Below are 14,516 nucleotides of genomic sequence, written 5' to 3' on the forward strand. Positions count from 1 at the left end.
ATATCTATAACTTATCTTTTAGATAGATAGCTAATAGCTAGATATAAATATAAGATCTTACCCCAGGTAAGTAAAGAGGCATTAGCCCAGCCTATCTCTCTTCACCCCTGGTGATACTACCTTACCCACGGTAATTCCATATCTATAAGTATTATATAGGGGATTCCTTATGGGAGGTGTTTAATACGATCCTAGTTATTATTAATAGAATAAGTAAGATAGCATATTTCATACCTATATAAAAGAATATATCTAATATGGAACTAGCATATATAATAATCTATAAGATAGTATATCTATATAAGATACCTATAAGTATTATAATAGACTAAGGGTTAGTCTTTATAAAGGGGTTCTAGTCTAAGATAATATACTATTTATATATTAAGTATACACTAAGTACTACCTATTATTTATAAACTAATAATTAAATAGAGCAGCTAAATAGTGTACTTAAGTAATATCTTTAAGGGTATATAAACTTTAAATAAGATGATTAAGTAGACCACCTACCTATTATAGAGTTTATATATAATAACATATATTATCTATCTATCTAGAATACCCTATTCTGCATAATTATAGGAGTAGACCTATAGATAATAGCCCTAAACATCTAAAGGAGGGATAATATTACCCCTAGCTTATATAAGTATATAGAGCATCTATAAAGGGTGAGACTAGAAGCTATAAGTAGGATTAAGAAAGCCTAGAAGTACTAGCAGGGGTACTATAATTAGAAAAGAGTTATAGAGAACTTCTAGATTAGTAATAAAGTCTAGGTTAGTACTAAGAACTAGTTATAGATAAGACTAAGTAAGAAGCTTAACTAGTTATAGACTAGTTTATTAAGGGTAGTGGAATAGATAGGAATAAATACCTATTATATAGAACTCCTTATAGGTCTGAAGGTTTATAATATCTTTTATATTTCTATATTATAAAGATATAAGGAAATAAAGGGTATAGACTTTATAGAGTACTTCCTAGTAAGGCTTATAGAGGAGGAGACCTATAAGTACTATCTAAAGAAGATCTTAGACTTATATAATAATAGTAGATTAAGGGAACTACTAGTCTAGTAGAAAGGATAGGGACCTAAGGAAGATACCTAGGAATCTATAGCAGGCCTATAATATATAGATATCTATAAGGAATATAATTTATAAGTAGGGAGAACTTTAGCTTAATTAAAATAAAAGAGAAGGTAATACTTATAATAGATATAAGCTTATATTATTATACTAAGGCCTTAGACACCATATATATTATATAATCCTGGTCTAGTAAGTATGTAGACTATAAGAGAAGATATCTATACTAGAAAGTAAGACTATTACTAGGAGGAGGTACCTTAACTTACTAGTAAGTAGACTCCTATATAGTATAGATAATTATTATATTTCTATCTAATATCCTCAGAAATATACTATATAAAGAGTAGGATACCTAAAAACTATCTTACTATCACTTAGTAGCACTATATACACTCATGACTATAGGATAGGTAGTAATTAGTATAAGTTATAAGGATAGCCTTATAATACTATATATAAACTACTAGTCTTAAGCTAAGAGTAAATCTATAGTAGTAGATATACCTTAAGATTAGTAAGAACACCTATTAATATTTATAGCTAGATAGGGGCTTAGTGTAAGAAGTGGTATAATATCTGCTAGAAGATGGTAATAGATCAGTGTGAAGAGATCATGGGGTTATATTGCTATTAATTAGAGAACTAATCACTAGTCTACAGAATCTTCCTCCACCAGCAAGGTTTTACACTGGGTTATCATATGCTAAACTAGCCCTATTATTTACTGGGGTGCAGCCTTAGTAGCTTACCTAGCTTATTTAGTAGAACTATTCTCTAGTACTATTCCTAATAATTACCTTCCCTCTTCACAGACTATGGCCCTATAGTTAATTTTACTTAGTATATAGTCTCTAATTCACTAGCTTACTAGGTATAGGTTGATTCTCTAGATTCATTAACAGCTACTTAATTTCTAATTAGTTAACTTACCCTAGGGTGGCTGGTTCTGCAGCTCCTTTATTAAGTATAAGATTATGTTAGTCTTATAATATTGTCTAATTAGTTATTATAGTAGGAGCCTGCAAAGTTATAGATTTTCTATTATTCTAGTTATTTAAATAGCTTTATTATTACTAATTTTAGCTATTTAGCTCAGAGAGGTAGAGCTCTTAGTTAGCTCTAGTAATTTAATTAGCTAAGGGTCTATTAATCTATAGTATTTTATTACTATTCTATTATTCTCTGTGGCTAAATAGGCTTTACTTATTAAGGGTGTAGTTAAATAATATTATAGATATATACTATAGTATATAAGGAGGTCTCCCCCCCTATAGATTCTTTTATAGTTATTTTAGTCATCTTTACCTTTATCTTCCCCTATAAATTAGTATTAATCACTATCTTCTTATTACTACTTTTCTACTTTATTTCACATCTTTAGTTAAGATACCTACTAAGTATATTAATTTTCTTATTATGATGTGTTAAATACTGCTAATTTTAGTTAATTTAGCTAACTTTTAGGTGTTTTCTCTATATAAGAACCCCTATCTTTATTACCTTTAGGCCTAAATCCATAACTCTAAGATTAGGTGCTATAATTATTAAGTAGTATCTAGCTATAAATAAAAGGCTTATACTATATGCTTCTATATTAAGCAGAAGTATATTTATATATAGTATTTATTAATATCTTTTTATAGTATTTTTATTAGGTTTAGTAGCCATACTAATATTATATAAATCCTATAAATTAAAAAATAATAGATTATTACTACTCTCTAGGTCTTATAACCCTAGTAGTATTAGGCTCTTATAGCTATAGTCTTAGATATCTAGGCTACTATAGCCTATACTATAGGGGACTCTAACTCTAATATAGAGTTTATTAATACTCTCTCTGCCTCTAATATTTCCTTATTCCCTATTATTATAGTTATAATACTAGCTCTATTAGCTTCTTTCCTTACTACTATAGCTTTATTAGTTCCTACTCCTATAACTACTAAGATACTAGAGACTCTGCTTATTAATGCTATAGACTCTAATCCTATAATATCTCTAATATTAAGTTTAATACTCCTACTCCCCACCCCTAAGATCCTATAGGACTAGGAAAGTCCTGCTATAATAGGCACTAGTTTATCTATTCTAGGTTATTTTATTAACTAGATTAGTAGTCTTTTTAGCTATTAATTAAGATATATAGGCTAGTTAGGTAAGTAGGTATAAAAGTATAGCCTATATATCTTTAGGAATTTATTTTAATAGTAGAGTTTTTTAGCTAGGGCTATTACTAATAGCTAGTGTTTATCTTATATATATTTTAGTTAAAGTCTAGTCTTTTCCTATATTATTAGTGCTTATTTAGTATGTTTTCTACTATGTTATGCTTCTTTATAGTAATATAGGTTTCTAAAGCTATAGTATTAGTAATATAGGCCTCTGATTCCTATATGTTTTCAGAGTCTGGCCACCCTAACTACTTAACTAAGTAGTGTTACTTTCCATAGACTATCTTATCTACTATAATTTTTTCTATATATAGTATCTAGTCATCCTACTAGTAGTTAATGTAGGTATAGAGATAGTATTCTAATAGTTAATTTTATCTTTCTGTCTGCCCATCTATCTGCAGGTGGAATGCTATTAAAAGTTAATATTTTATTATTAGTAGGAATTAGAGTAAAGACTAAAAATCTAAAGTAAATAATAAGCTATAGATACTTACTAGATTTTATAGTATTCTAAAGTAAGAGATGTACCTAGTATAGAATAGGTTAGTAAGTTCTTCTATAATTACGTCTTTTCTATATAGGTAATATACTATAAATTTAGTATATAAGTTAACTATAACTAATATAGAATCATAAACTTCCTTATTCTATTTTAATAGCAGCAGATCAGTTATAAAATCTATACTAGCCCATTCTATTAGCTTTTTTAGGATTAGTAGTAGTTATAAAAGTCTATATAGCTTATGCCTATATACCATAATCCTTTAATAGATAGTATATTATTAGATAAATTCCTTAATTTCTGAGCTCATACCATACTAAAAGTATTAGCTTTAGATAGTATTCTAAGTATAGTTCTCCCTGAAATATCTGCCTTGCAGGTCTTCATGATTTTTTTAGAGGATTTCCTAGTATATTATCTCTATTTTCAGCATATAGGTGCAGGTTTTAAACCTAATAATTCTGTCTGTAGAAACTATCTATAGTGAGCTATAGTGTTATTCTAGCTATATCTAAGTTATTTCTTAGAGTATCTCTTTATATTTTAGGTATTTTTCCTATGCTTTATGTAGTAGGTCCACTATAACTATATTTAGTTTAGGATTATATATGCTTTTATATAGCATAGTGGCTTTCATAGTTGCATGGGATATCAGAATATCTAGGATATCTGTGTTATTATTAGTAGGATCTATATTAGATAGGGTTTTTTTATAATCTTACTCTTTAGTGCTACTAGTTAAGTCTGCTTATAGTTTATAACTTTATTTTAATAGGCCTATCTTTATTAGTTTAGCTTTTCTGAGATGTTAGCTATCCTAGATTTTTCCTTAGAGTTTTTTTATTAAGAAGTCTATAGATAGCTTTTCTGCTTCATAAGTATGGTCTAGGTAATAGCTAGATATATCTATAGGATTATTTTTCCCTGGGCAGTGCTTAATTTATAGGTTAAAGATATAGAGGAATTCTGCCCACCTTATATGGTATCTATTAAGGATTTTTATTATTAGGAAAGTTCATAGATTAGCATAATTAGTGAGAATTTCTACTATATTACTATTACCCTTAATATAGTAGTACTAGTGTTTAACATATTCTACTATTACTAGTATTTCTATATTATATATATTATAGTAGGTTTCTATATCTTATAGTTTCCATGACTAGTATGCTACTAGGTATCATTATCTATTTTCTTATTACTATATTAGGATTCTAGTAATTATAAATCCTAAAGCATCTAGCTTAATTTAGGTTTTTAAGCCTAGATTAAAGTAGCATAGCACTAGGGCTTCTATAAAGTAGTATTTTATATCTTTAAAAGTATGCCTTACTTCTAGGATAAGGAATTCTCCCCTATCTTCTTAGATCTTATAGCTTCTCTCTTTTATATTTTTATGCCCTTTTGTTATGTTTAATAGGGGTGTAGTAATTTTAGAGTAATAAGAGATAAATCTTTAGTAGAAGTTAGTAAAGCCTAAGAACTACTAGATTTTATAGCTATTCCTAGGTTCTAGTTATTTTATAATTATAATAACATCGCCTTACTCTATTTTCATGCCTTCTGTGCTTACTATAAAGCCTAAGAAATTTATTTCTATAGTATGGAATTTATACTTCTCCTTTTAATATAGAGTCTAGCTAGTACTTCACAGACTTATTATATATATTCTTCTGCACTATTAGAATAAATCATAATATTATCTAGATATACTATGCAGTAAGTATCTAGCAGATTACTCAGGGCTTAATTAATATATAATTAGAATATTACTAGTGTATTAGCTAGGCTAAATAGTATTATAGCATATTTAAAATATCTATATCTTATATAAAATATGGTTTTCTATTTATCTCCTTTCTAAATATAGATTCTATAATAAGTATTATAGAGATCTAGCTTAGTATAAATCTATGCACTAGCTAGCTAATCTATTAACTTACTTATTAGTAGTAGTAGATAATGGTTTTTTATAGTAATTTTATTTAATCTATAGTAATTAATATATAGTTATAATCTACTATCCTTCTTAGGTATAAATAAAATTAGAGTATCTATAAGGCTTTTAGATAGCCTAATCTATCCCCTCTATAGATATTCTTTAATATATTTCTAAAGGATCAGGAGTTCTTCCTAAGATAGTAAGTATAGTAGCTTATATAGGGGTTATTTACCCTCCTTAAGCTTTATTATATAGTTATATATAATATTTTATAGTAGAATTTCTGCTTACTCTATACTAAATATATCTTAGTATTCTTTATATTCTAAAGATAGTACCTCCTTAGATCCTAAGCCCTCTTAGGTTACTAGTAACCTTAAGGATTTTTCTATTCCTTTAGTAATAATAACTAAGATATATAGAAATATATCTTTTTTTAATTTATTTATAATCTCTACTATTAATATTATCTTAATATTAGGTTCTTTTTTCTTAGATTCCCTATTATAATAGTACTAGAAGAGTTTTTTCTACTTAATATCTAGATTAGTACCTTTTAGCTAGTCTATTCCTAAGATTAGGTTATACTTAATCATATTAATAGCTTCTATGACTAGTTCCTAGGGCCTAGTATTTCCTATAGAATTAATAATTTTAATAATAATACTTCATTAATTCTAGGAAGTTATAGAGTATCTATTAATAGCCTATACTAATTATAAGGATTCTTTAACTTCTAGTAGGAATTCTTTTATCTACTATTAATTTATAAAGGTCCTCTCTACTCTATAATTAATTAGGGTTCTATATATATAGTAATTTTATCTAACTATAATAGAGGTTTAGTAGATAAGTATCTTACTACTATTAGAATTCTTTCTAACTTCTAGTATTACTATAGTATAGAGTATAGGGTATCCTAGTTTTTTAGCTAGTTATTTCTTTAGGGTTTAGAATATTTATATACCTAGTAGCTAAGCTATCTATATTTTTAGTAAGCCTAGTTTATTTTATCTCTCTTAGGAGAGTAGGAAAATTTCCTTTTTTAGGAGTCCCTCCTTTAGTAATTCTCTATTAGGCTTACTTATTAGAATTCTTATTATTCTAATTTATAGTCTTCTAGTTTAGATAGATATTAATATTCTAACTTTAGAGCTTACTTTAACTAGTTAAATTATTTTTTTTATAATACCTCTTATCTTTCTAGGATGCTATTCTTAATTATAGCTAGGTAGAAGATATAGGCTTCTAGGGGTTCTAGTATATTAGAAAATTATACTACTTTAGCTTAAATAATTAGGGTAATACAGGAGTATAGGATATCTTTATAGTAAAAATCTAGTATTAGCTTATCTAGTTAAGAGTAAATACTATCTAGGTAGGTCATAAATTCCTATATACTTTACTATAGTTTTTAAGTAGTATTATAAAATCAGACTATAGCCTCCTTATATAGGTATTTTAGGGCCATAACTAGGCATATATAAAAATTTATAAAGTTAGCCTACTAAAGGGGTCTAGATAATTTAGCCTTATATATATATATTATTTATTATATTAATTATCTATAAGTTAGACTAAGGCTACCTATACCTAATTATTTTTAGATTTAAACTAGCTAGGATATTCCTTAAAGTATACTTATATTTAGTTTATAAAGATAATATACTCCTGTATTATTATAGCTAAGAATAATTTTATATTTATAGGTTTCTTTAATTATTCTATATAGATTATTTTTTTTATTACTTTAGGTATGCCCTTATCTACTAGAGTTATTCTCTCTAGTAGTGGGATTTCCCTAGTACTTTCTAAGATATAATCCTATAATTAAGCTTATTTCTTATTTAATTATTACTAGATTTCTATTCTCTAGATTTCTAGCTCTAGGTAGTATTCTTCTTCTAGAAGAAGTTAGATATCTTCTTTCTTAACCTAACTACTTAGGTTTTATTTACTATTATACTATCTCTATTAGGTTTAGGATTTAGGCTGCCTCCTTCTATTTAGGGTTATTTCTATTATCTTAATAACCCCATTAGTAATTTAAGGCATTTCTCTATTATATTAGGCTCTTTAGTCTAGTATTTACTGGAGGAAGGGTCCTAGAGTAGATTAGCTATAGGTGTTTAGTATTCTTATAGTATTCTAGTAGACTGATTAGATTTTAGGAAGTGATTAGAACTATAAGATGTAGTATAATATCTAATAGAAGATAGTAGTAGATTAGTATAAAGGGATCATAGGGTTATATTACTATCACTAGAAGAACTAATTACTAGTCTACAGAATCTTCCTCTACTAGTAAGGTTTTATGCTGGGTCATCACATGCTAAACCAGCCCTACCATTTGCTGGGGTGCAGCCTTGGTGCCTTACCTGGCTTGTTTAGTGGAACTATTCTCCAGCACTGTTCCTAACAGAAAAGATTAAACTTTAATTAAAATATAAGTAAGATAAATACTAGCTACTAGTAATAGGCCTAACTAAAAAACTCTACCAATAAAATAAATTTCTAAAAATATATAGACTATACTTTTATACCTACCTACTTAACTAGCCTATATAATATAATTAATAGCTAAAAAGACTACTCACCTAATTAATAAAATAACCTAAAATAGAAGAACTAGTACTTATTATAGCAGGACTTTCCTAACCCTATAGGATTCTAGAGGTAGGGAGTAAGAGTATTAAGCTTAATATTAGAGATATTATAAGGCTAGAGTTTATAATATTAATAAGTAGAGTCTCTAGTACTTTAGGGGTTATAGAAATAAGAATTAATAAATCTATAATAGTAAGGAAAGAAGCTAATAGAGCTAGTACTATAATTATAATAATAAAGAATAAGGAAATATTAGAGATAGAGAGAATATTAATAAAATCTATATTAGAGTTAGAGTTCTTTATAGTATAGGCTATAGTAGCCTAGATATCTAAGACTATAATTATTAGAGCCTAATACTATTAGAATTATAGGACCTAGAGAGTAGTAATAATTTACTACTTTTTAATTTATAAGACCTATATAATATTAGTATAGCTACTAAATCTAATAAAAATACTATAAAAAGATATTAATAAATACTATATATAAATATACTTCTATTTAATATAGAAGTATATAGTATAAGCCTTTTATTTATAGCTAGATACTATCTAATAATTATAGTACCTAATCTTTAAATTATGGATTTTAGCTTAAAGATAATAAAGATAGGGGTTTCTATATAGAGAAAATACCTAAAAATTAACTAAATTAACTAGAATTAGTAGTACTTAATATATCTTAATCAGAAAATTAATATACTTAGTAGGCATCTCAACCAAAGGTATAAAATAAAGTAGAAAAATAGTAATAAAAAAATAGTAATTAATACTAATTTATAGGAGAAGATAAAGATAAAGATAATTAAAATAACTATAAGAGAATCTATAAGAGGGGAGTATATATTATAGTATATATTTATAATATTATTTAATTATATTCTTAATAAGTAGAGCCTATTTAGCTATAGAGAATAATAGAATAATAATAAAATACTATAGACTAATAGACCCTTAGCTAATTAAATTACTAGAGCTAACTAAGAGCTCTACCTCACTGAGCTAAATAGCTAGAATTAATAATAATAAAGTAATTTAAATAATTAGAATTAACATATACTTAGTAAGCTAATAAATCAGAGACTATATATTAAGTAAAATTAACTATAGGATTATAGTCTATAGAGAGAGAAGATAATTATTAAAAATAATACTAGAGAATAATTCTATTAAATAAGCTAGGTAAGGCACTAAGGCTACACCCTACTAAATAGTAGGGCTAGTTTAGCATATGATAGCCTAGCATAAAACCTTACTGGTGGAGGAAGATTCTGTAGACTAGTAATTAGTTCTCCTACTAATGGTAATATAACCCCATGATCCCTTCACACTGATCTATTACCCTCTTCTATCAGATATTATACCGCTCTTACACTAACAGATATTATAATACTATAATACTATAAGACTATAACCACTATAAGTAATTACTAGATATATAATTAGGATGTTAATACTTTAGGAAGAAGTGTGGGCCATGTATGCTTAGTAATGGGATCGGGTGAGGGCTGAGGCCACACAGAATGTGTGGCCAAAAGTCCTTATTTCATATACCTCTCCGTAGATAGATTCTGCCTACACCCTCCATCTCTGGAGTTGAGCATGTCTATAGAATGGCCATCTTATTACATAGAGAGACTGCAAGTAAACACTTCTACGGAATAAAAGGAGCAGAATTCTTAGACTGACTGTCGCTAATATTGTCTGTATGCCCGACGGGGAAGGTGTCGGAGACGGTTCCCCGGAAGATGGATATCCAACTGTAGACTGATCTGTACATATTCAACGATACACCAATGCTAGGCTATCATTCTTCAGCCTCCCAACTTGGCGGGACAGGATCGAGAGCGTTGATGCTCCCCATGATTCACCCGACGGGTACGTCGAGGTCACGTGTGTCTTGGTGAAAATCGACCACGATGCGTCCAGCGACTTCACCTCGCCGCAGCTCCTCGACAGCTTCTGGCAACCGGTCGATCAGATAGACCTCGCAGATCGGTTTGAGCAGCCCTCGTCGGGCGAAATCCGAGGCGGCCGCTGTATCCTTGCGGCTACCCACTCACATCCCTTTGATTGTCAGGTTCTTAAACACGAACGTGTTGGGATCCTCGCCAAGCAGCACCGTCTTGGCCGGCGCCAGCCCGATACACATGACGAATCCCACCGATGCGCTCGTCGATGGACGAGACAGTCGAGCGATATGCAGCTGGCGCTGTGACGAATACGAATACCCCGTCCGCGACTGCGATGACCGCCGCAGCCGTATCCGCCGTCTCTGCGAAGTCGACAAACGCCTCCGCCCCCATCTCAGTTGCGAGAGCCTTCTTCCACGCCCCCGTGTCCACTACGATCGGCCGCATACCCATCGCCTTGGCCAGCTGCACACCCTGAATCCCCGCCACCCCCGCTTCCGCCGGGAAAGACCGCCCAGTCCCCCGGCTTGCGTCCCGACTCGACCAGCGACCGGTAGGTGGTCGCCGTGCTACACATGATCGGGGCGGCGACCTCGCCAGGTACACCGTCGGGAATTGGCGACGCGTATCGCGCTGGCGAGACAAGGTACTGCTGGTAGGGTCCGGCGGTCATCAGACCGGCGTGCACCGCGGTACGGCAGTATGTCTCCTTATCGCCCCAGCAGAGCTCGCAGGAGTCACAGGTGTCGGTCAGCGGCTTGGTGCCGGCGCGGTCGCCGACCTTGAAGTTCTTCACCTTGGCGCCGACCTTCACGACCACGCTGGCGCCTTCGTGGCCCGGTGAGCGGACGCCGAAGAACGACCTCGACGCGCCGCCCATGTCGCTCTTCATCACGTGGATGTCGGACGAGCAGAGGCCGGTGACATTCAGGCGGACCAGGACGTCGTTGGGCCCTGGTCTCGTCCGTCTTCGTAGTTTATAGAGCAAAGGAGGACCAACCTACCCTGGCTTTGGTACGGGGACCCTCCCCACCTTGACCTGGAAGTCGGGGCCTTCATTGACCACGACGCCGGCTTTGCAGTGGGAGGGAATCTCTGAGAGTGTATCCATATCTGTAGCTGTAGTGTGGGCTGTCTAGTCTCTACCTCCGTGTAAATTCCTGTCGCATACCCTCCATACTTATGCTGTCGACATCCGAGGCAGCGCGGAAATGGTCCGCAGCTTGGCCCGCAGTTTACCGTGCCCGTTGAGAAGCGAGGGAGAAGGATATTCGGTTGGGAAGAGATATCCGATCCAGTCCTATCCGCTGCGTGACGCGGGGTCGCCGCATGACCATCTGCAGGAATGCCAGGAAGAAATGGCTCTGCCCTGATGCCCAACAACATGACTCAACTGTCCTTCACTCTCCAGACACGACTCCGTTGTTATATGATGGCATGGTGGACCCTGCCGAGCGGATATCCCGGACCCACCTTCAGCCTCGTCTGAGAATTCTGACTCTCTCTCTTCGTATTTGAAACTTGTCAGGAAACTGAATCTGAGGAACGAACATGTCTCTTTCAACTCGCTCAAATGCCGTCCTCGCCGCCAGCAGCGGCAGCATCATGTGGGAGGTCATGGCCAACCTCTATGACCCCGTCACCAACCCCACCGGCTACTACAGCGTCGGCGTCGCTGAGAACGTGCTCATGCACGATGAGCTCCTCGCCCATATCCACGACCACTTCCGCCTCACCTCTAAGTATCTGACCTACAACGACGGTGCGTCCGGCTCCAAGCGCCTCAAAACCGCCATGGCCCGGTTCCTCACCCAGCACCTACACCCAACCCGTCCGCTGGACCCTGGCCATCTCCTCCTCACCAACGGAGTATCCGCAGCCGTCGAGCATCTCTCCTGGGCGCTCGCAGACGCCGGTGAAGGCATCCTCCTTGGCCGGCCATATTACGGCACCTTCATTGCGGATATCGGCCTGCGCTTCGGGACGGAGGTCGTGGCTGTGGACTTCCAGGGCCAGGACCCGTTGGGTACGACCTGCGTCGACGCATATCGGCGCGCGATGACGGATTTCACGGCGCGGACAGGGAAGAAAGTGCGCGCACTGTTGCTCTGTCATCCGCACAATCCGCTGGGGCGGTGCTATCCGCGGTCGGTGATCATCGAGCTCATGCGACTGTGCCAGGAGCACAGGATGCATTTCATCAGCGACGAGATCTACGCGCTGTCTATCTGGGGCTCAACAGACGCAGGTACAGGGTTTGAGTCTGCCCTCTCCATCGATACGACGGGGATCATCGACGCCGACCGCGTGCATGTCCTCTGGGGTATGAGCAAGGACTTCGGCGCAAACGGACTACGGCTGGGCGCGATCATCTCGACCAACGACCGTGTGCGTGCCGGCGTCGACAGCGCTGCGCTCTACTCGTACGTTGCTGGTCCCTCCGACCACATCTCTGCGAGTGTCCTCGAGGATGACGCCTTTACCGCCGCGTACATCCACGCCAACAACGAGAAGCTCGCCGCGGCGTACGAGTACACGGTCCAGCTCCTAGAGCAGCACAATATTCCCTACATGGCGGGCACAAACGCCGGGTTCTTCATCTGGGTGGACTTGGGCACGCCTTTCCTACAGCGGCACCCGGAGGCAGTGCATGTGAATGTCAGTGACGAGGTCATGCAGCGACTGTTGAAGGAGCGGGTGTTCCTGGCGTCTGGGGCCCTGTTTGGATCGGAGACGCCTGGATGGTTCCGCATCGTCTTTGCGCATCCGCGGGACTACCTGGCCGAGGCGCTGCGGCGGGTGGTGGCTGCCATTGAATAGATTCGTTATATACATTGTCAATTACTCGTAGACCAACCATCCCGTTGTGCCTGTGACTACCGCCGCCAGCATCACTGTTAATATCCCGGCCCCCGCGTGGTCGCTTCTCGTGATCTCTCTGGTTAGCACCTTTGCCCGGGAACTGGCCGGCCCGGCGCCCCCCTCCGGGTCTCCCTGCGACGTCCCCCCCGTGGCATCCGTCAGCGGTGCGTCCGCAGACCCAATCAGCGTCGCCTGCATCACCTCCAGCGCGCTCATTTGCAACCCCACGTCTTCGCTTCCGTCCCACCGCTGCTCCGTCCACTTCAGCCCGCACGCTGCCCCGTCCACGCCCCCCGTGCACGTCCGGGCTGCCGCGGCCGCCGACGCGCGTAGCCGTGGCAGCACCCAGTCCGCCGTGAAAGGCGCCATTTGCATGGTCGCGGCCATCCACCGTGCCAGGAAGCCCTTGAAGGCCCGCTGGTCTGTCTGGCACGTGTCGACGGTCTCGCACGCCCGCTCGAACATGACCCCGCCGGTGAAGAAGGCGTCTGTGGCCTGGAGGATGTTGGCTGTGATGTCTCGCCAACGGGAGTCGGCTGTCTTTTATGCTATCAGTATTCCCGATCAGTGCCAACCCCCCTCCGGAGGGAATAGTAGACATACGATGTTGTACATAGTGGCCGCACCGAGCAGATACACGCCCGAGTTATACGTCCACTGGATGCGGTTGAATTCCGAACACCCATCGAGCACGTCGGCCCCGTCCATGAACCGCCAGTCGTCCGTCACAAAGCCAACGTCCATTGTCCAATCCCAGACGCGCGTCGCCCACTCGGCGTAGGTCGTATTGCCGGTGTACCGCGCCAGCCGCGCGGCCAGGTGGAAGAAACACCCGTTCGAGATGGTGTTCTTGTAGTTCCAGCCGTTGTTGAAGCTGAAGATCTGCCAGCGCAGCCCGCCGCCGCACGTCGCCGCGTCCCACCGCGCCGCCTGCGTGTTGAACACCGCCTGCGCCATCGCCAGCCACCCCGGCCCGCGCGCGGGATTGGGGAAGTTGCGCTCCGCTGCCGACATGGCCGCGAACGCCCAGAAGGCCTGGTCGTCGTTGCCCTCCGTCTTGGTCTGGTTCGTCGGCATGAACGTGCCCGTGTCGCCGGCCTGCCACGTCAGCGCCTGCATCGTGATCTTGTTCCACTGCTCGTCCCCCGTCAAATACCAGTAGTCGATCAGCGCGTTGAACATCGCCCCGGCTTCCCACCAGTAGTACGGGTCCGGCAGGTTGCCCGGGTTATCGCCGGGGTTCATCCCTGTGTAGTGGGAGAGCATGTTGCGGGCGACATCGTGGGCGGCTTGTTTGATCGAGGCGGGATTGTCCACGTCGAGCTGTAGACAATGCACCGCGGGGAGTATGGACCAGTACGTGTAGAGCTTCATGATGTTGATTGATGGCAGGGAGAAGGGATGGGGAGATGTT

At 37.8% G+C, this 14,516-nt stretch overlaps 2 protein-coding genes and 1 pseudogene across 2 annotated transcripts, besides 3 other annotated features; 1 reads left to right on the top strand and 2 right to left on the bottom strand.

The window, feature by feature from the left end:
- Positions 1-3,621: 3,621 nt before the first annotated feature.
- Positions 3,622-4,101: a mobile genetic element.
- A 588-nt stretch (positions 4,102-4,689) lies between these two features.
- Positions 4,690-5,400: a mobile genetic element.
- An 8-nt stretch (positions 5,401-5,408) lies between these two features.
- Positions 5,409-5,924: a mobile genetic element.
- A 4,272-nt stretch (positions 5,925-10,196) lies between these two features.
- On the bottom strand, positions 10,197-11,351 carry ACLA_078400 (annotated as a pseudogene).
- A 440-nt stretch (positions 11,352-11,791) lies between these two features.
- ACLA_078410 (putative aminotransferase) lies at positions 11,792-13,060 on the top strand (the record flags this gene model as incomplete). Its single annotated transcript, XM_001270517.1, has 1 exon — positions 11,792-13,060. One exon carries the CDS (start codon positions 11,792-11,794, stop codon positions 13,058-13,060), a length of 1,269 nt encoding a protein of 422 aa, XP_001270518.1.
- Positions 13,061-13,081: 21 nt separating this feature from the next.
- On the bottom strand, positions 13,082-14,476 carry ACLA_078420 (glycoside hydrolase family 76 protein; the record flags this gene model as incomplete). The annotated part of the gene is made up of 2 exons (XM_001270518.1): positions 13,082-13,642; positions 13,706-14,476. 2 exons carry the CDS (start codon positions 14,474-14,476, stop codon positions 13,082-13,084), a joined length of 1,332 nt encoding a protein of 443 aa, XP_001270519.1.
- Between the last annotated feature and the right edge of the window lie 40 nt (positions 14,477-14,516).

This window comes from Aspergillus clavatus, genomic scaffold (assembly GCF_000002715.2).
Source record: "Aspergillus clavatus NRRL 1 1099423829803 genomic scaffold, whole genome shotgun sequence".
Lineage (NCBI taxonomy): Eukaryota > Fungi > Ascomycota > Eurotiomycetes > Eurotiales > Aspergillaceae > Aspergillus > Aspergillus clavatus.